Source organism: Meriones unguiculatus, chromosome 17 (assembly GCF_030254825.1).
Source record: "Meriones unguiculatus strain TT.TT164.6M chromosome 17, Bangor_MerUng_6.1, whole genome shotgun sequence".
Lineage (NCBI taxonomy): Eukaryota > Metazoa > Chordata > Mammalia > Rodentia > Muridae > Meriones > Meriones unguiculatus.
Window position 1 is genome coordinate 47,271,476 of NC_083364.1, and position 22,714 is coordinate 47,294,189.

Here is a 22,714-nt window from a genome sequence, read left to right on the forward strand (position 1 = left end):
TTTAATATATGACTTAATATTAAGCTAATTTTTATGCCCTATGTGAAGTAGGAGGCTGAGTTTTTCATAGGAATATTGAAAACAGTCCTTTTTGAATTGCATTGTTTGGGTACCCTTTTTGGAACGTAACTGTGAATGCAGTGGTTCATTTTATGTAAACTACTTTTCCATGTTCCGTGTCCTATTAAATGCTGGCTGTTTCTACTACAGCTGAACTTCAAAGTTGGCTAACTCTTTGCACCTTAATTTTCTCATCTATCTATCATCTATCTATCTATCTATCTATCTATCTATCTATCTATCTGTCTGTCTATCTATCTATATTTTTTTTTAATTGTGTCAAAGTAGTAACCACTTCATGGAGCTCTTCTAATAAACTAGTATGTGCAAAGAGCTTAGAACAGTCTAGTGGATAGTAAATGCTTAGACAGGCTCTGCTGATGTCTCATTACCTCACTACAGCTGTTATTGTCATCACCATTGTAAAACTTAATTGTGGTGACAGATGGTGCTGAGAAGATTGTGTTCATACACAGAAACTGAAACCATATCCCTTTCCCCACTTAGTAAAACTTCTATTCAAATTGATCAGAGACCTTAATGAAAGACATGAATCTCTTAGAGGAAACCAGGGAAACATGTCAAGATAATGGCACAGGCAAAGACATTCTGCACGAGACTGTTAACAAGTGTGGGCTGATGAGATGGCCCATGGCCCGGTGGCAACCCAACCTAACATCCCTATGGTGGAAGGAGGAAACCAACTCCTTGTTCTCTGGCCCTCATACATGGACTATGCTTGTGCTCCTTATTTGTGCCCAGAGATAAGTAAATCAATGTAAGAAAAAAATTGACAAATGATAGTATACCCTATTAAGAAGCTACACATTTGGAACTCAAGGAGTGAAGAAACAGCCACCAGTATGGGTAAAAGCCTTATTTCTCTAATATATTTCAGTTGTTTGACAGGCATTATATCCAGAATATAGAACTTCACAAAACTAAACACCAAAAGAAAACATTTACTAATTAGTGGGCAAATGAAGTGAATGTACTTGTTTTCAAAACAAGTACAATAAGTATGTGAGACTGATAAATATATGAGAAAAACGTTCAGTTCCTGGACAGAGATAGCTCGGTCGTTAAAAGCATGCACTGCTCTTCTAGAGGAAGGAGTTTGGTTCCTCGTACCCATGTTGGGTGGTTCGTGCCCACCCATAACTCCGGTGCTGACACCGTCTTCTGACTCCTGGGGGCACCCACACATACATACGGTCTCTCTCACTCTCTCTCTCTCTCACACACACACACACACACGCAAATAGTTCTCTTTAAAAAACATGTTCAACATCTTCAGCCATGAGCGAAATACAAATCAAAGCTACATTGTATCTCACCAGAATGGGTATTGTCACCAAGAAAACAACAGATATTGGTGTGAATATTGGGAGCTGAAGAGGAGCCCCTGTGTGTTGTTGTAGGGAAGGCAATTAGTACAACCAGTGTGGAGGTTCTTCAAAACAAAAGAAAGAACCATGATGTATGTACTGCTCCTGGGTATATACTCAAAGGAGTCCTAAGGGTGCCATTGGCATACCTGTGCATCCATGTTTGTGACAGTGTTCTCAATAGTCAAGTTATGAATTCATTGTGGATGTCCATCAACAGATAACTGGATAAAGAAAATGTAATGTGTATTTGCAAGGGAGTATTATTCAACTACAGAAAGAATGAAACCATATGTGCAAGAAAATAGAACTCGAAATTATGCTAAATGGGAGGAAAGCCAGACTCAGAGAGATAAGTATTACATGTTTTCTCTAGCTTTTAGGAAAAGATGTGAACGTAGAAGGGAGATATTTGATTATTTGTAAAGAGGCATGGGACCAGCTTGGGGCGGGGAGAAGAGAAGGCAATTGGGGAGTGATATAATCAAAGTACATTATGTACATGTATGAAAATGTTATGAAACTCTTTATATATATATATATATTTAACAAAACTTAAAATAGGTAAAGAAAAATGGCCTCATCATGGGAGAACAAGTCTTATTTGTTTGTCTGGGCGTAGAGCTCAGTGTGAGGGAACTTGTCTAGCATATTTTACACCTGGCCATCAGTCTAAGCTTAGTACCACAGGAAAAAACAAAATAACTTGTCATTTTTTAACCTTTTATGATTTACCTCCTTTGGATTGTAAACTCTGAAATTAGACAACATGTTTAAAGAGTAAAATGTCATAAGAGAAAGACAATATAGAGAGTGAGGAAGATTGTTTTAGGGAAACACTGAAGTTTAGGAATCTTTATTCCAGTAGATTATTTTGTTAAAGTACTTACTGAAAGGGAAAGGGGTAGCTTAAGGGTAGAATCTTGCCTAGTGTGTGCAAGGCTCTGTGTTTAATCTCCATTGGGAAGACAGACGGTGTGGGGGGGGGTATGACTTACGGCACTGTAGGCTAGTAGGGAAGTTAGCCTGAAAGTTCTGTAATTATTTTGGTAGGTTGTGTGGATTATATGCATTAGTGATTAACTTTGAGTCACCAATAATGCATTAACACTTTAAGGAAAGAAAAGCACTTCCCCTTGCAGTCATTTAACCAAGAGTGAGTAAAAATTTGAATGCTCCCTGTGTCTTCTGTCCTCTATTGTATGAGTCAGAATCTGCTTGCCTAAAGGCTGTTTTGTCAGTCTGTCCCAGTGTTTGTATGTCTGTGTATGAAAGTATCTGTGTTTGCGTGTGTGTCTGTGTGTTTTGTGTGCTTGTCTCTGTCTCTAACAAAGGGTTTTGCTCTGTATTTACTGAACAGCACAGAAGGTATCATGTGGGAAAGAATGGGGGAAAGAAAGATATCTTAACAGAAATCTTTAAAAGATTTTATAATGGATTAAGTAACTGGCTCTTAGTGATCCTCACTGACCCACACAATAAACTACTATGAACACCATTGTTTATTAGCCAACATTCATAAGTGGTTATTCATTTTAGAAGGTTGCTTTCAATCTCTATATTAGTTGCTTTCAGCAAAAGATACACATGCATTGTTTTGGGCCAGGGGCATAAAAGGGCACATTAGTTTAGGTTGCAAAAGTTGATTACATAGGAAATCCAACACAAATAGGCTTATTGTTACATTGTTCTCTTACAGGTAGATTAAACAAACAGGATGAGTACATAGAATAAAGAAATCTTTGGGTCTGGAGAGATGGCTCAGAGGTTAAGAGCACCGGTTGCTCTTCAAAAGGTCTTAAGTTCAATTTCCAGCAACCATATGGTGGCTCATGACCATCTATAATAAGATCTGGTGCCCTCTTCTAGAGTACAGGCATACATTCAGGCAGAACACTGTGTGCCTAATAAATAAGTAAATCTTAAAAATTTTTTTAAGTGACTTCAGGGTGTATTAATTAACTTTGGCTAACTTTGGCTGTGAGGCCCAACAAAAGTTCGAGTCTCTTAGAATGTAAGTGATACTTTCATATTGAATTGCCACAGTAGGTAAAGATCTTCTGAAGTAGAAGTCACGCGTATTTTTGTTTTGTTTTTTCGGTGATACCTATGGATTGTAAAAACCTTGATTTTCAAGGACTGTGGACTGTGGGCCTGGCCTAACTTTTTATGATGTTTAGTCCTACATGGCGATTTTGATTGTCAGCAAATGCTAGTAATTTACAAAATCAGCTCTATTCAGTGCTGTGTGAAGATTTACTAGAGGTGGAATCAGACCTTAAGGTTCTCTAAAGTCTGTACCCCTCTGAGGGGAGCACACATGTGCTTGGCAGGGATGTGTTAGCATGCTTAGAACTGCACTGCCTTCCTCAGGTTACCCAGCTCTGGCCTTTGCTCCAGTAATTGTGAGCTTTGTATCTGCTGACAAAGATATAACCATTTTAGTCTTCTATTTTAGGTCATAATTTCTATATTTATAAAGTTCTTTATTAAGCAAAAGGTTTTGTCATTTAAAATCTTTTTATCATGGTTATTGGTTTCACTCAATATTAATTTTGTAAAGTGGGAAAATCAAGTGTTTAGATAGCCTATTCTTAAATTCTGATATTGTGAGAGTGATTTTACTTGTCCTAGATGCCCCCCATGATGCAAAAATATTTCTTTGCCTTTATTAAAAAAATGTTAATATTCCTAGATGTCATTGATCAGAGTGAATCGCTTTGGTCCCCGGGGAGGTGGAAGAAAAACTCTGAAAGTAAAGAAGAAAGCTGCAGTGAGGCAAGAATGGGATGTAAGTATCAGGGTTGTAGGCAACATGCTCTGGAGAGTGGGTGTTCTGATCATGTGCTGGTGTGGTGGAGCTCAGTCTCTAACACGGTCAGGTGGGTTTCCAGGCAGGTTTTGGTCTTGGAGGGAATGGCAGGATGTTCATCCTCCCCATCCTAGAGGACACATAGTAAAGGTAATAGCTTCTATTTCCTTCCAAGAATTAGAGTTTTAGTGAGAAACCATGTCCTCAAAAAAAGGTCCTTCTGCAGCTCACTGTAGTGACCACACTTTCTTTGTTAAAACACTTTACAACTGCCTCGTGGAATCCTAGTATCTGAAAACGATAGCTTCAGTTAAGTTTATTTATAATATTTGCTATCCTGTTTTATGATAATAGAGTGATTTATTTCCTGTATAACACCTAAAAATAGTCTGTTTTCTAGAAGATACTTAAGAGTAATCTGTTTTAACATTATATTGATAGTGTTGGTTCCTTAAAAAAATATTTTTTCTTTCATTTTGAATTTTCAGCTACTAAAACTCAGTAACTGTTAATAATTCATAAGGAAAATTTGAAAACTCATGCCTCTTTTTTCTTTTTCTTTTTAAAGAATACTGTGAATGATCTAACAGTTCACCGGGCAACTCCTGAAGATCTGGTAAGTTTAACACTGAAAGTTAAGTCCTGGATTTTATATTTTACTTGGTGTCTGGTTTCTAATCTTTAGAACATAAACCATTATCAGTTCTTAGAAGTTAGGTAATTTATTATTTATAGTTTTATATTTATATATATGTACACCTGCAGGCCAGGAGAGGGCACCAGATCTCATTATACATGGTTGTGAGCCACCGTGTGGTTGCTGGGAATTGAACTCTTGAACTCGGGAACTCTAGAAGAGCAGCCAGTGCTCTTAACCTTAGAGCCATCTCTCCAGTCCTGGAAGTTGTGTAATTTTATTTAATCTTGTTCACCGCTGTATAAAACCTAAAAGCATAACTTAAGGAATTTCTGATTTTAACAAGACTTAACCAGCCACTGTTAGAATTTTGCTCAACAGTTTTGGCTTACTTACCTAGAATTGACTTATAGATCTCTGTCTTTTCTGTCTAGACGTATCTTCAGCATTTCTTATTATCATTGTTATATTTTCAAGACAGGTATGTGCTGTGTAGCCCTGGCTAGCCTGTCCATCCATGGCAGTGACTAATTGACTTTCTGTCTCTGGATTTGTCTAGCCTTGATTCTCTTAGAAATGTAATACAGTATGTGGTATGTTACTTGTAGTCTCTTTGTCTAGTGTGTTTTACAGATTCATCGACGGTGTAGCGTGTGTATCTACTTTATTCTTTAGTGTTGTGAAATAATGTGCCATTGAATGGAGATTCCAGATATGATTTATCTGGTTGTCAGTTGTACATCTGGTTTATTTCTGCTTGTTGTCTGTTACGAATAATACCACTGTGGACGTTCTTATACAGGTCTCTGTGTGAACACACACAGTCAGTCGTGTATATGTAGACTAGACTGGCTAGGGCATGTATCTTCATATTGGAATCTATGAAAACTGCCAAACTGTTTTCCAAAGTGCTCATGTGATGTGAATTCCACCAGCACACGTGGGGCTTCCAGTTCATGCAACTATTGTCACCTTTAGATTGTATTTCTCCTGTTGGGTGTAAAGTACTGGCTCATTGTGTTTCTGATTTGCATGTTCACAGTTCTTGATTGCCAGTCCTTTTGGTAGTTTGCATGATTAAAACTTCATTAGATGGCCCGAGTTTTGTTCATACTTACAATTCTGAGCACTTGAGTACCTGTGAAGGCGGAGTGTCTGTTTTTACTCCTCAGTCGCTCCAGTGGACTCTTCCCTTCTCCTGTCTCTTCTGCCTCAGGGACTCTCCTCCATGGATAACTGTATCAGCTGTGAGCTCACTTTCATACGAAGCTACTTCAGAGCTATGAGTTTTAACCTGTGAATTGAAGGACACTAGGGGTTTTGGTAGTCGGTACAAATGAAGTAGAGTTTATATTTTTGTGATAGACCTCCAAGTTATAGTTATTTCTCTTTTAGATCATTTTTGAAAACTTAGAAGACCATTAAAGTGTTAGCTATGGATGTACATGCATGAACACTCATGCACACACATGTGAAACCAGAAAGAGACAAGATGTGGTGAACTAGTTTAAGTGTCTTATATAGGAACATGTAACTTCTTTGTTACTGAAGACATTTCTTTACAGTTTTTCCTTCTGTGTAGGTACGCCGTCACGAGATACACAAGTCAAAGAATAGAGCATTGGTGCACTGGGAACTTCAAGAAAAAGCTTTGAAGAGAAAATGGAAGAAACAGAAACCAGAAAATTCAAGTCTTGAAAAAAGAAAATTATCTATCATGAAGGAGGTAGTGAAAAATTCATTGCCTTTAGAGTTCTTTTTCCATTGGTTTGGTTTCACTGTTGAGACTCTATTATTTACTGCAGCCTTATATAGTGAGCTGCGTGGGGCCTCTGCAAGAGAGTAGCAGGATGATGATTGGAGCCTAGTGCAGGGAGCAACAGAATGAGGGGTGGAGTCTAGTGCAGGGAGCAGCAGGATGAGTGGTGGAGTCTGGTTTGCTGCTTGAAATGTTCCTTCCACAACTCATTAGCTCTGTAGCCTTAGATTATATAACTCCTTGGCTTGGAATTTTCTTTTTTCCTTTTTCTCTTTCTTCCTTTCAAAATTAGCTTACAGAGCAGCATGTTCTGCGATTGTCATAACACTTGTCGGGGATGGTTGTCTTCTACCCTGTCCCCTCTTCCCCCACCCTTCATCCTGTCTTACTGAGTTGTCTATCTCTCTCATTTCCCATTCACTTCATATCACATGTATTCATCCCACCTTTTCTCTAGTTTCATGGTTCCATAAGAAGCCTCTCTGGCCTCTGTACACACTTCCTTCCACCTAAACCACATACTTAACAATTAGAAGCCAGGATTCACACATGAGAGCACACATCAGTTCCCATCAGTCTGGGTCTGCATTGGCTAACCTAATAATAGTATTTTTTTAGTTCTATTCAATTTTCTACAAATTTTGTAAAGCAAATGGTTTTAAATTAGTTTGACTTTTTATCTTTAAAAATTTTGGCCGTGTTGTTATGCGATTTTAATGGCATAATACTTGTTTTTTAATTTCAAGTGTATGATGCTTTGCCTTCATGTATGTCTGTGCACCATGTGCATGCCTGGTGCCTGTGCATGCCAGAAGAAAGTGTCAGATCTCCTAAAACTGGAGTTACAGACAGTTGTGAGCTGCTATGTAGGTGCTGGAAATTGAACTTGGGTCCTCTGTAAGAGCAGCCAGTATTCTTTCTTAGCCACTGAGCCATCTCTCCAGCCCTGGCATAATGCTTTTAAAGAGATTAACAACAGCCTTTGGCAAATGATTAGTTCTGTGTATCTGTAAACTGTTGTAATTCTGTCTCAGTTCAGCAGTATAGTAGAATTACTTGGCAAAAATGAAATGAAATCAAATCATTTTGTGTTTGTGTGCCTGTTGATCTAGGTCTTAAGCCATTAATCTCTGGTTTAACCTTTTGCCTGCTTGCATGTTTGAAGAAGTAATCAAATATGTAGGGTGAACAGTGATCAAGCAAGAAGGAACTATAGCAGAGCAACCTTTTTTATTTGAGCTGAAGTCACAGTAAAGGAATGTGCTGTGTATGTGGCTCCTTGCTCAGGCTAAGCTTGTGGTGCTTGCTGTCTACATGGCCTTTCATGGTGGCTTTAAGTTACAGATGGCCTGTTGGGAAATGAGTTCTTAGAGGAATCTTATGCGTCAGGAAGAACTGTAGCTCCCAAATAAATGTTTACATAACCCGAGAAAGGAACAGTGGATTCAGAGAATTTGACTTTTCATCTTGTGGCCTTGGACCACTCATGCGAATGTGTTAATTATCGTCTAATGGCCTAAAACCATAAATCTGACCTAGAAAACCTCTTTGGGAGACGTTGGACTTGGGGGTTTGGTTTTTCTCTAGTTCTGATTTTCTTTTCCTCTTATTTTTTGAAGATTTTTTAATTTTCATTTTTTGTGCATTGTTGTTTGCCTACATGTATGTGTGTGTATGTATGTCTGGTGCCAGTTGAGGTCAGAAGAGGGCATTGGATCCTATAGAGCCAACTGGGTGCTAGGATTCCAGCCTGGTTCCAAGAGCCATAAGCAATGTTAATTCGTGATAACCATTATCTGTCTCTTCACCCCTCCTAGCTTTTCACCCAGGTGATAAATGTGGTAGAGCAGAGCAAAGAGAAGACTAGTGAGAGGACAGGCAAAGGGTCCCAGTGTGCCACTTCCTGCATCTGTAGTGTACTGCGTCTCAGTCCTGACTGCACCTGAGACTTCACCATGACTCAGATGCTCCTAAAGAGGGCAGCCAGTGTCCTCGGTTTCCCATAGTGTTGTCATGTTCTGCAGGGCTTCAGAACCGCAGCTTTTGATGAGATTGAGATGTTTTTGTTTAACAACATATCTTACTTAGTAAGGCTAGTACAGCGACGTTTGGCCACATAAACAATCTGCTCCAAGAAATGTGACAGAGACGTAGCAGAAGAGGGAAAAGCAACAGCTTCGCTTGAAACCTGACTGTAATTACTGCCCAATGTCAACATGATTAGCAAGACTATCCCTCCACTTTCTGCCTTTGTCAGTTATTACTGTAGCCATAGCCTTGCTGATCTGCTATACATTATGTCCATTACAAGTTATATTTCCTAAGCTTCTAGTTGCATGGACTTGGAAGATATTTCATGAAAAATAGAAATTTTGTTCATAAGATGATGTAGTTTGTATTGTAATAACACTCCAAGCTTTGCTGGCATATACAGTTTTTCACCCTGCTGACACTCATGTAGGGTTGAGTAGATTCTGTTGACATTCCAGTGTATCTTGGAAATCAATACTTAGAAATAAATTTACCTTTTTTTTTAATGTTGGTTTGGTATAGATTTGCCATAATTTGTTATTGATTGTTTTAGTTTTGGACACTTGTGTTGTGTATTAGAATGCAGCTTAAGGTTCTGGGAAGAAAGGAACTTAAAATATAGTAATTTAAACATAACACAGATTTGGTTCTTTAATGGAAGAGCTCAGAGGTAGCTGGCTGGTAGAGGACCCTGCAGTTCTTCAGAGTGTGACTTCTGTCTCTGAGTATAGGATAGCCATTACAACTTCCTTCAGTTGTGTGAAAGTCAATAGCAAGTAGAAATAGATGGTGTCTGCTACACCTTTTATGCCAGCCAGAGATTTTGGCATCATGTCTTGTTCCTCAGAACATTATTGCTTGGCAGTTCCCATATTCAAAGAGGGGTGAGAAATCTGGCCGCATCCTTTACTAAAATGTAGGATTAAGTTGGGCTTAATCCCACCACTTAGCAGTGGGGAGGCAGAGGCAGATGGATCTCTGTGAGTCTGAAGCCAGCCTGGTCTACAAAGCAAGTTCCAGGATAGCTAGAGCTTCACAGAGGAACCTTGTCTTAAAACAACAACAAAAGAAACTTAGAAGTTGTGGGGTTAAGAAGTGGGGATAAGTAGTGTGTGTCACTCACAAATTGCTTCTTACCTTGTCACTTTAAATAATGAAGAAAACAGTTTTATTACATTTTTGGGGTACAGGCTTATTTGTTGAATGAATTATTAAAAGAAGTACAAAGTCAAGAACTGGGGTTTTAGCTTACTTACCTAGGATGCTTGAAGGCTTACTCTCAAGTATTGGGGGAAAAAAGAAAAGAAAAAGTAAGAGTCAAAGAGTATGTGCATGTTTTGTTTCAGTTACTAAGTTTTTCTGTGTTTATGGCGTCTGTATTTAAGGGATGTGATAGGACCATAGGCATATCCATGATACAGAGGCATAGTATGGTTGTCACCATGCTAGAAAAATCACACTGTGTATTTCCTAGTGGCAATTTGAAGTGTTTACTACCTTTTGTTTTAAAGGCATAATCCTCTGTTAAAATAAAGTCATGGAACTGACAGAAGCAGAAAATAGAGAAATGATCTTATTAATTAATAACCATATTGATGCCCTGTGTCAGTTATAATCAGATTTCAAGTAAAGCCCAGGCTGTGCACCATTGGCACAGCAGGAAACCAAGTTTAAGTGGTTGGAGTTTGTTTACTGTGTCTGGTGTGGCCCTAATCCCAGTGTTCTACACCATGCGTGCTCTTGGTCTTATGCGATTCTAAAGTTCTTTGGAAGGAGCAAATTCAAGACTTAGTCTCATTAACTGACGCCGCTGACCTGCTTGGCCATAGCAGAAAAGATAACTTAAAAACACAACTCCCTGGGATTGGGAGGGAATGAGGGAGCGGGATACGGCTGGGATACAGAGTTAATAAAATGTAACTGATAAGAAAAAAATAAAATTAAAAAAACCCCACAACTCCCTTTTTTTTTTTTGCTGTATCCTAAAATAATAATTGATGTCATGTGATGTAATTTTCTGTGTTATAGAGATATTCAAATTGGAGTGTTTATTATTAGATCCTTTATTGATTTGAGTCAGTGTTAGAAATGGAACTGCCTTGATTTTTAGATTCCTTTTGGCTTAAGAATGCCATCTGGTGGTGGTAGATAAAATTGATTCGTCTGTAGCCTATGCTTCTATGTATATTAAAGTCCTTCAATAGAAAGGACATAACCAGAGGCACGATTGTAGTGGTGCTTTTGTGTAACCATCTCTCCATGATAAATAAAACTAACTTGTTTATAAATACCCAAGCATAACATTATTTGTTTAACCCTAAAGCTATACCTTGTTTTTTAAGTCACAAGTAGTGCATGGCCTGTTAGTGGATTATCAGAATACTTCAGTGGTAGGAATACCTTTGAGTTCATGGCTCAAAGATTCTTGCCCTTAATCTTTGTTTTTCGGGCTGCATATTATTATTTATTATGGATTATGAGATCAAGTTAGTGGACTACAGCCATCACTTAACACTAGAAGGAATAAAACTTAAATATAGTCATTCTCATGTGAAAAGACTGTATAAAAGTCTTAATTTAAAAAGGTGTGTGTATGCCAGGTCACAATGTAATATGTATGTTGTAGTAAATAAAAATGAGTGTTGGGCTATATATTATTTATTATTTGCCCTATGATTATCCTGGTGGTATTATCTAACCCACAATCAATCAAATAAAACACAGATACCTGTTAAATTTTATAATAGCCTATTCTTGGGCAAGGCAGATCTTTCTACCTATGCTATCGCAGTAACTTCACCATCCGTCTCCCAGTCTCCATCCAATGCCATCTGCTTTAACCGTTCCTATCTGGGCTACCTTGCATTCATAATCCCAAGATACTTGCTTATATTCTTCATCTGGGCCTTTCCATTATTAGAGTCCTTCCTACTGGCCCACCTGGTTTCTTCTTCATGCTAACCCATCATGTCATCCTCCTTCTTCCTCTTCTGCCATCCATCTGTCTCTCATGATTCTCTTGAACCCAAAGCCTGGGAACCTTAGCCACGCCTACCCCATTCTCTCCTGCCCAGGTATAGGCAGGGGATTGTCTAATAAGCAATCAGGTATAATGTCTTAGGTAGGTTTACACAACAAGGATAGATGTGTTTGGGCAGTAACCAGATCTTGAGGGCCAGTAACTAGCAGCAATATACAAGCATCAGACCAAACCCCCAACATATGTATTCCTTTGAAACTGCTAATTATTTTACTAGCCTCACCTACTGTTATCTAAGGATGTTGACATTAGAGGGTTTTAGGATGGTCATGGCTTATAGTTAAGAGCAAATTCAACAACCACAACCAATAAAGGTTGATAGTTAAGTTTTTAAAATGTTGTGTTTAGTACCTTTCCTTGGTCTTTTTCCTTAGTGATTTTGAAAGTAAATGTATTTTTTCTGAACGATATTGTTCTTAATATGTGTGTAGATGCTTTCCGATCAGTACCAGACACAGGATATCCTGGAAAAATCCGATCATCTGATAGCTGCGGCCAAAGGACTGTTTGTTGATGTCCCTCGTAAGCGTGTAGGTAAGCATTCAGTCCACACCAAACCTGCTTTTCTTTCTGAAAGTTATTAGAAGAATTCAATCTGATTTTAGGAATCGTGTTCCTGCTATGTGTTCTAGCTGGATAGTATATGAAGATTATTAGAGTGAAGAATCTTGATTCATTTTCTCTTTACTAGGAATATTAAGTATTACAAATTGTTCAACTAAGGGAATTATCTGCTAAAATGTGGTGCGAAGTACAGCACTTTGTAACTATAAAACGTGGCTTAATTATCAGCTTATTAAGTTACCACATTATTAAAATATGTGCATTTCCATGTAGTTTGAGTAAGCTTAGCTTAAAATCTAAAGATACCTCAGTTTCTTGCTAAAAGAAACATTGATTTTCTTTAGTTACATAGGATAATTCCTGCCCTCCACCCCCAGGGTTCATATAGCCAAGCCTGGCCTTGAACTCCTGATTTTCCTGCCTCTTAATTTCTGAATGCTGTCATTAAAGGCATATACTATTAATTAAATTACTTTAAGGCTTCAATACTATTTATCATAATGCTATATAACTTGTTTAATCATTCAGAAGCATGTGATTTATTTTTAGTAAAAAGTTTGAATCTAATAAATAGTCAGCCATTATTAGAGTTATTAGAGTAACTCTGGACTAGTTACTTACCTTCTCTAAGGTTTAGTTTACTGGTCTATAAAAAGATAGAACCTATCTCATGGAGTTTTGTGAAGGTAAAAATGGGTTTAGATATATGGCTGGTACGTATCCACACATGTTAAGTAGAGCTGTGTTAGAGTTCTATGAGGTGAAGGGGGCCTGCAGCCTTGTAGAACTTGCAAAGCCTCTTTAAGCAGATGAAATAAAATAATGACTTGTGTTCATTCCTTCTGCAGGATTTCCAAATGTAACAATGGCTCCAGATTCTTCTCAGCGTCCCACTGGAGTAAATCAAGACCCTGTCACCCAGTCTCTCTTTAATGAATCTGTCACAGAACCTCAGGTAATTCATTGCATTCACTGAAATGAGTGAAAAAAGTACCCAGGCTGAAATGGAATTCAGCTTCGTACAGGCAATGTGGTGGACATTTTAAAAGCCTAAATGTCAACCATTGTCCTGTCAGCCACAAAGAGACAGTAGAAAAAGAGAACTAATAAAGAATATTAGAAATATAAGCTAGAAAAAGAATAGAAGGTCCAAGAAGATACGATATGAAGTTGAAGGATGAGTGACTAGTTTATTATGTGATGCATGTGTGTGTGTGTTTGCATGTGTTTGCACATGTGCAAGTCCTAGGACATTCTTGGTGTCATTCTCAGGAATACTGTCCATTTCCTTTGAGATGGGGTCTCTCATTGGTCTGGAGTTCACCGCCTAAGCCTAGACTGGCTGGCAAGGAGCCCCAGGGAGCACCCCATCTCGGCCTCCACAATGCTGAGATTAAAAGCATGCACTGCCATACCTGGCACTTTATTGTGTGTGTTTGGGTATTGGACTAAATTCCTCATGCATATACAATCCTTATCAAGGGTGTAAAGGAACAAGTGATGAGTAAGGGGTAATGAGTCAGAGAGGAAAGGGAACACAGGATTGTCTTTTGGGAATCAACATGCTGATTCTGACATTGTAGAAAGTATTTTTATTTTGAGTGGATTAGGACAGAAGCAAAGGTTCAGAGCATAGATGGTGGGTGCAGAATGAGAAATGATCCTTTAAAGAGATTGGCAGTGCCAATGATGATGCCCCAAATGTGCAATGCTAGCAATAGAAAGGCTGAAACAGAAGCAGTTGCGAATTTGCGGCCAGCCTCGGTTACATAACATTGGGTTAGCCTGGAGTGAATAAAAATAAAAGACAAAGAGAAGTATCTCCAGGTGGGCACATGGTTAGGCCGAGAAGGAATAGGCTTCCTTCCATTAGATAAGGACAGCTGAGTTGGGCAGGCAGCTCTGAAGGTACTAGAAGGACCGTTCGTCGAGGAAGACTGGAGGGTTTGGTAGTTGGCACACAGGAGGGGTTAGCCTTGGAGAGACTTCTGGGACAGAGAGGATAGTAAGCATATGCTCAACGTGTGCTGCTGCTTTTCTTGTTGAGGTAGGCTCTGAACGAAGTGGACGATGAAGGGGAAGAAAGCACTGCTCATAGCCAGTCAGAAGACAGCGAGACTGAGCTGCCTAACTCCCTCAGCTCTCAGCCCAACAGGAGTACAAAGAGGTACGCGTGTGTGTGCACGAATGCACAGGCTGTGTTCTCAGATAGTCAAAGTGTGCACTTACTGCATTATTCCTTAACCAACCGACCGACCGACTGACCACCCAACCAACCAGTCAACAAAAAACCAGTTGAGTGGACAGTTTTATATAAATGTTTAAAATTCTTCTATAATGCTTTAAAAGTTGTAGGAGTATAAAATGCTTTTTATTCCTCCCGTACTTCTTTCTATAAATATAAGCAGATACATAAATATATCTCATTTCCTCTTGTTTCATACATAAAAATTAGCAATGGTGTATTTGAACTCATCACCTGATATGGCTTGAAATCACACCACAGTCTTCTGTAAGATCTGAGGGATCTCTGCTTTGTTTTTACAGCACAGTGAAACTGTCATTTGAGTGAATATCAGAGCTGACTGGCAGATCTCTGAGTTTTGGGGTTTGGCATATTGTCATCTACAATGGACAGTTTTTCTTTTCTGTGTCTTACACCTTCTCAAGTTTCCTCTATTCTTTTGTATATTAATTATAGGACTGTGTAAAGTGATAGTAACATATAAGGTGCCTGCTCTGTTCCTTATCTTATAAAAATATGCTTGTTTTGGTATTGAGATATGTGTGGGCTTGTGCACTGAATCTTCCTCATCATTTGTTTTGGCTATACTCTCTTAGGATTGCATTGGCTAATAGTCTAGTTTCTTAGTTTTTCAAAGAATCTGGCTTCAGGCTTATTAAGTCAAGCTTACAGTTGTATTTCTCCCTCCTTAATTTTACCTTTTTTTTTTCCTTGTATGTGCTTTCTTTTGTTTTGCTTTTGTAGCTTCTTGAGTTGGGATTACAGTACATTGTTTTTTTTTCAGTTGACAAAAATAAGTAGTTTATTTAAGAAATGAGGTCATTTCAGTTGATTTTCCTCTTTTCACTGAGTTAAAGATACAACAAAACTCTGGGACTTCCCGACAGGTTTAATCACACTGTGTTTTGGTTATGCTTTGTTATCTTGCTGCCTGTGGAACTTGCTGATGCTCTCTTTGTGAGCCAGTCTGTGATCACAGTTCGGCGAGTGTTTCATGTGCATGCTCGAGAAGAGGCTGTGATTCTATTAGAAAGTATAACATTTTGTGCACATCATAACGCCTGCCTTGCTGACTATGTCTTATTCCTTCTGTCTCCTTCCTTAATTTTGCCATATTGTATTCTGAGAGTGAAATATTAAAGATTCCTAGTGTATTATGTAGTATGTATAACTTTTGACAGTGCTAAATATAACCTAATGCCTATGCATATAGACAAGAATTCTACCACTGAACTGTTTTGCAGCCCCCTGTGCACACTTTAAAAAACATTATGCATAATATTTTTCACTTTGAAGTCTATGTTCTACATATATTTCTTTTTTTCCAAAATATTTTTTGTTTACTTGAAAATATCAAATTATCATCATTTAACCAGGTAGCCAATATAGATTAAATCATGAGGTAGTTGAATTATTTTAAGTTTTAAAAAAAGGTTAATTTGTGATTCACTGTATGTTTTTCATGCTGTTGTTGGAATCTGGTATGTATTTCCTATGGACAGCACATCTCTATAGCTCATGTGGCAGTTGGCCACCATGTTGCACAGTGCTGATCCTCACTGGCTTCTGGACCTTGTACTTGACATTCCTGGTGCCAGCATCAACCCCCAAGGAAGGCTAAGTGCTCTGCTGTGGCTTCTTTTGCTCTGATAAAAACAAAACAACTTGGAAAGGAAAGGATTTATTTTTACTGGTCTTACAGGTTGAAGTCCATCATTAAGGAAAGCCAAAGCAGGAACTCTAGGCAGGAACCTAGAGGGAGCAACTGAAGCAGTGATGACAGAGGAATGTGTCCTATGGTTGAGGGTCAGGTCAGTGTCCCCTTATCTGACACAGCTGGTCCTTTAAGTTGTTGGCTTGCCTTTCCCTGTCCCCATTGCTGGTGCTGGCTGTTCTGCTTCTCTATCAGTAACTAGTTACAGATATGAAGTCTCATCCTGTCTCCCGTTCACATTTGTTATCTCCCTAATCTTACTATCATTCCTGGGTTGCTTTCCTGAAGTACCTCAGTTCCTTATGAAACTAAATTTTCACTGGACACCTGGGATTAATCTATTTCTCAGGTAGATTTTTTAAAATTTTAATTTTTAGAATTTTTTAGTTAGTGAATGTGTACACACACATGTGCGTACACTCATAACCTTTTGCTTTCAGAAGTGTTTTTCTGTTTGTTTATTGTGCTGATGTATGAACCTAGGGCCTTGTATGCTTAAGTCTCTGTCCCTGAGCTCTGTCTCCAGCCCTTAGTTTTTGTTAGACACCGTTTTTCCCTGTAGCCCAACTGGATCGTCAGTTTGTGATCCTTTTGTCCTAGCTTCCCAAGTGCTAGGATTATAGCATGCACTGCTACCATGGTTTCTTTCTTGTTTTTTAACTTATACTGTGAATCAGATACATACAACTCAGTATGCACACATGTTGTATCTTCAAATGATTATGTCAGTATATTTAATTCCATCTTATATGCTCTTGTAGCTTTATTCTGACTTTCTTCTTGGCATCATCAGGGAGGGATGTTCATTACCTGAATCATTTGAGTTTACATTTTCTGTTTATAATATCACTATTGTATGCATGGATTTTGTGGATACAGTTGAACACTTCTTGATCTAAGAACATGCCTTTCTTTCAGGCCGGGTGAAGAAGTCCCTAGTCCCATCATTAAATAAAGTATGGGAAGATTGGATATGATCCATTCTACCACAGAATTCTTTTTCATATGAAGTTCTGTGAAGTTGGTAATATGTGATCTGCTTTCAGAATATAGTGATGGAGCATATCTGGGATAAGAGTTATAGATATTCTCGTTGTAAAAGAAGAAAAATTATCGAAAGAAGATATTAGTCAGGAGTTACAAGCAGCTTTGAAATCCTGACAGACAAATTCTGTAAGGTTTCATTTCTGGCCTGAGTCTTCATCCTTAGGGTCCATAGCTCTGCCCACTATTTCTGAGGCTTTTCCCTTGGCCTCTGTGCCTGTGGATTTAACTTTACAGGTTTTTTTTTACATCTGTAGCTCTGGTCTTGGGGCCATTTATTCTTTTGCCTGAAGGATAGATGGCTCATTTCATAGCTGGGTATCTTTGTCAGCTTACACCTCTCTGTGGAAGTTTAGGAGGCAGGCACCAATCCTTTACTCCATCCTATCAGTCTGAGCCAGTGATGTTTCTGCTATTTAAACATTCTGAAAGGCTCTTGTACATGTCTGTGTTTTACCTGAGGTCCTTATGGATCTTTTCTGGATAATCTCTTTTTCTGCCTTAGCTTTTGCTGAGCTCACTGAGGAGATGCAGGATTTATATCATGCCCCTCAGAACTAGCAAACACTCGGCAGCACTCTAGAGCTTGCTTTAGCTACAGTTCTAATTTGCATATCTTTTGAGATCTGCAGGCCCAAGCATTTCTCAAAATTTCAAGTCCTAATCCCTTTTTATTTTTTCCAGTACTAGCTATTGAACTTGGAACCTCAAGCATACTAGGCAAGCGCTGAGCTGAAATCTTAACCCTGAGTCCTTTTTGCTTAACAGTCTGCCCTCAGTTTTTCCCTTCCCTTCCATGGTGTGCTTAGCACTTTGCTTTGCAGTCTCTTCAGCAAAACTTCTTATAAACTTCTCCTTTGTATGCAACTACAGTATGATTTCTACCATCCCAAGCATTAGCTGGCCTCTGGTTTCTAACAGCATGTTTTTGAGGTCCTTCTGAACTCTCAGACTAGAAGCTCTGCTGACAGTCATATTTCTGTCAACTTTCTATTTACAGTATGGGAATTCCCTAAGTCAGTTTGGGGTTTCTCTACAGTACACCTCTATGTCTTTATTGGAGGAATTACTAATATCTATATTTCTACCGATAGCTTATTTAAGACAATGTAGGCTACTTTTGTCATTCACTTAAAAATTCTAGGCTTACTCCCAAGCCATTTACTTCCAAGCTGTTTCTACACTAGCATTCTGCTCAAGTCATAGTCTGTTTTCTGACGATGCCGTAGCAGATTAGCAAAAGCTTGGCAGCTTAAGACAATACAAATTCATTGTGTCTGTAGGTTTGAAATCTGAAATATGTTTCACTAGGCTGAAATCAGGTGTGTTTAGGGCCATTACACCATCTGGGAGAGCCCCAGAAGAGAATCTGTTGCTTTCTTTTTTTCTCCTTTGGTGGCTGTCGGTAGGGACTGTTGGCAGTCTCTGACTTATGGCTCCATCACTCCAGTCTCTGCCTCCATCTTCACCCTTAAGTGGATCACGTCTTACTTATTCTCTATGGATGCATGCATTTTGCAGTTAGGGCACTCCTCAGTAGTTCAGGAACTTGTCCTTATCTCATGATCTTTAATTTGACCACATCTGTAAAGTTCACTTTTAATGTGATAAGATAGTATTCACAGACTCTAGGGATTGGGTTGTAGGTGTCTTTTGGCAGCTTTTAGCCTACCCTGATGATGTTGTATTTTTTTATGGTTACTATGTAGCCTGACTCTTGGAAGCATTAACATTAGAGATGGTAAGTATAAGAATGTGGTATTTACTTTTCCAACTTGTAGAGCATTCTTTTGAGATTTATCATAAAGGTTGGACTTAAAACTGCCAGTATTGTCTTACAAAGGGCCTTTTCTTGTCATTTGTCCCCTATGCAAGGGTCATATTGTGGCTGTTTTACTAGATACACTTTTTAGCAAATGGTGTTCTAATGCGCTACTTAAAGTTTGCTTGAAATTGAGGCTTTGGAGCAGCTTAATTAGATTACTTCCTTCCTCTTCAATTTTCTAACAGTTTGATTTATAGTTCATATATATATATATTTCATTTATAGTTCAGCTTGTTTATTTATAACATAAATATTAAGTATTTTAAAAATACATTAATAGTCATTTGGTCACCATTGCAGTCAATTTTAGGATATTTTCATCACCTCAGAAAGAAAGCCCATTTCCTCTCAACCCTTTCAGCATTGGATAACCACTGATAATGTTTTCTGTCCTATGGATTTGCCTATTTTCACTTGTGCTGTCTTTTGTGTCTGGTGTCTTCCATGTTGTAGTGGATAGCAATGTTTCATTCCTTTCTGTGGCTGAATGGTATTTCATTAAATAGCTACACCACATTTTACACATTCATTCATTAGATGATAGATAATTTGTTTCTATTTTCTGTCTTCCCACTTGTTAAGTCTCAATTTAAGTGAGAAATGAAGTACTTACATTGTCTGTGATGGTAATGTTTGCGGATAACACTAAGCTCTCTCATGAAAGCGCTTTCAAGTATTAAGTCCCTGGGCTCCTCTTCTGACTCCTGCTCCACCTCTGGTGTGAAACATTTCCTTCAATATGAGGAAACTCTGCTGTGGAGACTGGCTTTCCTGAAGGGGAAAAGAAACCACAAGGGCAGAACCATTTACACACTTTAGAGAACAAAAGAAGCGTGAGACACAAAGGCAAGCACTCTTGTGTAAGGGACCATGGGACACAGAAACTGCAAAGCAGATAGACTGATTTCTTCCCTGAGATGATGGGCCTTTTGCTTCCTACCTGTGCATATTAGCCTTGTTCTGTTGCTGTGTTCAAATACCCATACAGGGGTAAAGTTGCAGCGGGAATATAGTCGTTTATGGCGTTTATGGCGGGGAAGGCATGGCAACAGGAGGCCAGCCTGTCACACTGCATTAGCTGTCTGGAAGCAGAGAGTGGGAGGAGGAAGTGGAGCTGGGCTATGAAAGCCTTTCCTTGGAGCTCCAACCCCAGTGACAGACTTCCCCCAGAAGGTCACCCCCAGAAGGTCTTATAACCTTCCCAAACAGCACCACCAGCTGGGAACCAAAGTTTGTGAATGCATAAGCCTATGGGGGACATTTCTCATTCAATCACAACATTGTCTTGTCAGCTAAAGTCAATAAAATCATTTTTTATTGTGAATAATTGTGAATTGCTAAGAACTTTCAAACACATGAGCTATTAGACAGTTTAAATGATAGCATCTATTCTAACTGTTCCATAATTTATAGGTTTCTTCACCAACTAAAGGAAGAGAATTCTGAATTAATCAATCAACTGTGGACTGATATTCAGCAGAAAATAGCTACCCAGTCACAGAGAACTCCTTCAGGAACTCTACCCTTGGAGGTCTCAGCAGAGGAACAGAAAGGCTAGTTGCTCTTTTGCAGTTTTTCTAGTGGCAAACTTTCTTTGGTTTGTTTGTTTTTGTTTCTCTTGAACACAGTAATTTTCAAGTACTACTTAACTTTTGGAGTCTTTATATATTGACTAAAATTCTGATGAACCTATTAGTGGAACTGTTTTTAGAGAAAGCTTACTCCCTTGAAATGCTTTTTGCTGCGTTCTTCCTTTCCAGTTGCTCTGAATGCCACGGATGCTGTCAAGAGAATCCAGGCTGGTCTTCAGCCTGAGGAGGCTGCTGAGGCTTTAGACTCCAGCTATGTGGGACAAGTGCTAACCTCAAGGAAGCAAAAGCAGCTGCTCAGTAAAGGTCTACATTTTCTCACTTTACAAAGATGAATTGTTAAACATCTATCTTGTCATAGCTTTATTAATCACTCAGTAAATATTATTTCCTGAAACTCATCCATTTGGGTTTATTTAAGTATGAGTTTGTTGAGGGGAAGGCAAGAAATCTTTTCTATTCCATATACTGTAAGAGAGAGCGTATCATAATATGTTAGTTATAGATGATGTAAACTTTGTAGGTTTGTATTATAAAATTGTGGTGACTTCTAACTTTTTAAAAATGGCAAACAAGTAAATGTTTTCTTGGTAATTTAGTAGTTGTAATTTTCCTGGTTTTGAAATAGAATGACTTTTGTTGTTTTCAGTGAAAAGGAAACCAGATATATGTGCTCCTTCCAAGCAGACGAAAAACATGTTATCCACCTGCACAACCTCTGCAGATTTACCAACTAACAATAACTCCAGCCTGGATATCCTCAAACACATGATAAATGAAGTGGAACATGAAATGGAAGAATATGAGCGGTGGACAGGGCGTGAGGTCAAGGGCCTGCAGGGTGGTCAGGGGCTCACAGGCTTCACCCTGTCACTGGTGAGCTCTCTCTGCCGCCTAGTTCGGTACCTTAAAGAGGTAAGAATACAAGATTATGTGAATCTTCTCTTCAGGCGGAAATCTATGTAGATTCTTTCTCCTTGCTTAATGTACTGCAACCTCCAAATAAGGACAGCCAAATTTGAACAGTTTTATTTTACTCAGTTTTAGTATATCTGTAGTAAAATTTATGCTTGTAGTTCCTCTCTATCATTAAACACATGCTTAGATAAATATTCTGATGTTACTGTGAGTTTTAATTGTGAGATAAATGTGCTATGAATAAAGTAATATCTTAGGCCAGTTACAAGTATTCCTACATGGGTATTTTGGTTTAACTAACACTGTTAACTGTAGCTTTGTTACATTGTTTTCTTGCTGGCTGCTCCTATATCAGTTCCACTTGTAGAGTTGCTTTTCCTGCAATCTGTAAATTTCATAGGTGGAGAAACTGTTCCTGGTCTCTGTGGAATGGGAGTTGTCTCATTGTGAAAGTAATTTATCGAATAAAGAGTTGTTTAATTGGTCCTCGGGTGGTACAGAATTAGTAGGACATTTAATTTTCTATAAAATCTACTTAAGGAGCTAGGAAACTTTCAGTTGCGAAAGTTTCTTACTTTGAAAGTATGTGGACCTGAGTTTAGTCCCCAAAGCCCTCATAAAACCAAACCAAACTAAAAAACCCAAAATAACCCTGGATCCCTGGGTATGGTGGTACATGCTTGTCCCAGCACTTGGGAAGTGAAGACAGGGCTATCGCTGGGGCTCATTAGCCAGCCAGTCTAGCTAATTGGTGAGCTACAGGTCAATGAGAAGCCCTGTCTATATTTCTGAGAATGACATTTGAGGTTTGCATGTATGCATACCCTCACATATATGCATATATACACATTAAAAATCTACATAAGGCTTACTTATAATGTACTTAAATCTGTTGAACAAATATGATGGAAATTTAAGAAAATTTTAATTTACACAATAGTTGTATCACTGTAATTGACATGTCATCTGGGGCTGTTTTCCTAAAACTGCCTAATAATGAAAGGTTTGTTGTACTGTCAGACATGTAGAAGTCTTTTCAGTAGAGCCTTATTCTGTGATTATTTCATCCTTTCCTTCAGAGTGCTGTA

At 38.6% G+C, this 22,714-nt stretch overlaps 1 protein-coding gene across 3 annotated transcripts in view; it reads left to right on the plus strand.

Annotated features, from left to right (window-relative positions):
• Spice1 (spindle and centriole associated protein 1) overlaps positions 1-22,714 on the plus strand; it is a 42,289-nt gene that overhangs the window by 3,750 nt on the left and 15,825 nt on the right. For 2 of the 3 annotated variants that reach the window (XM_021664581.2, XM_021664582.2), the window contains exons 2-10: positions 4,144-4,239; positions 4,829-4,876; positions 6,480-6,623; positions 12,159-12,261; positions 13,140-13,246; positions 14,343-14,458; positions 20,533-20,672; positions 20,880-21,014; positions 21,358-21,623. In XM_021664581.2, coding sequence (XP_021520256.2) covers positions 4,144-4,239; positions 4,829-4,876; positions 6,480-6,623; positions 12,159-12,261; positions 13,140-13,246; positions 14,343-14,458; positions 20,533-20,672; positions 20,880-21,014; positions 21,358-21,623 — 1,155 coding nt within the window. Of the gene's footprint in view, positions 1-4,143; positions 4,240-4,828; positions 4,877-6,462; positions 6,624-12,158; positions 12,262-13,139; positions 13,247-14,342; positions 14,459-20,532; positions 20,673-20,879; positions 21,015-21,357; positions 21,624-22,714 lie in introns of those variants that run through there. The other variant, XM_060370464.1, reaches the window with a different exon arrangement.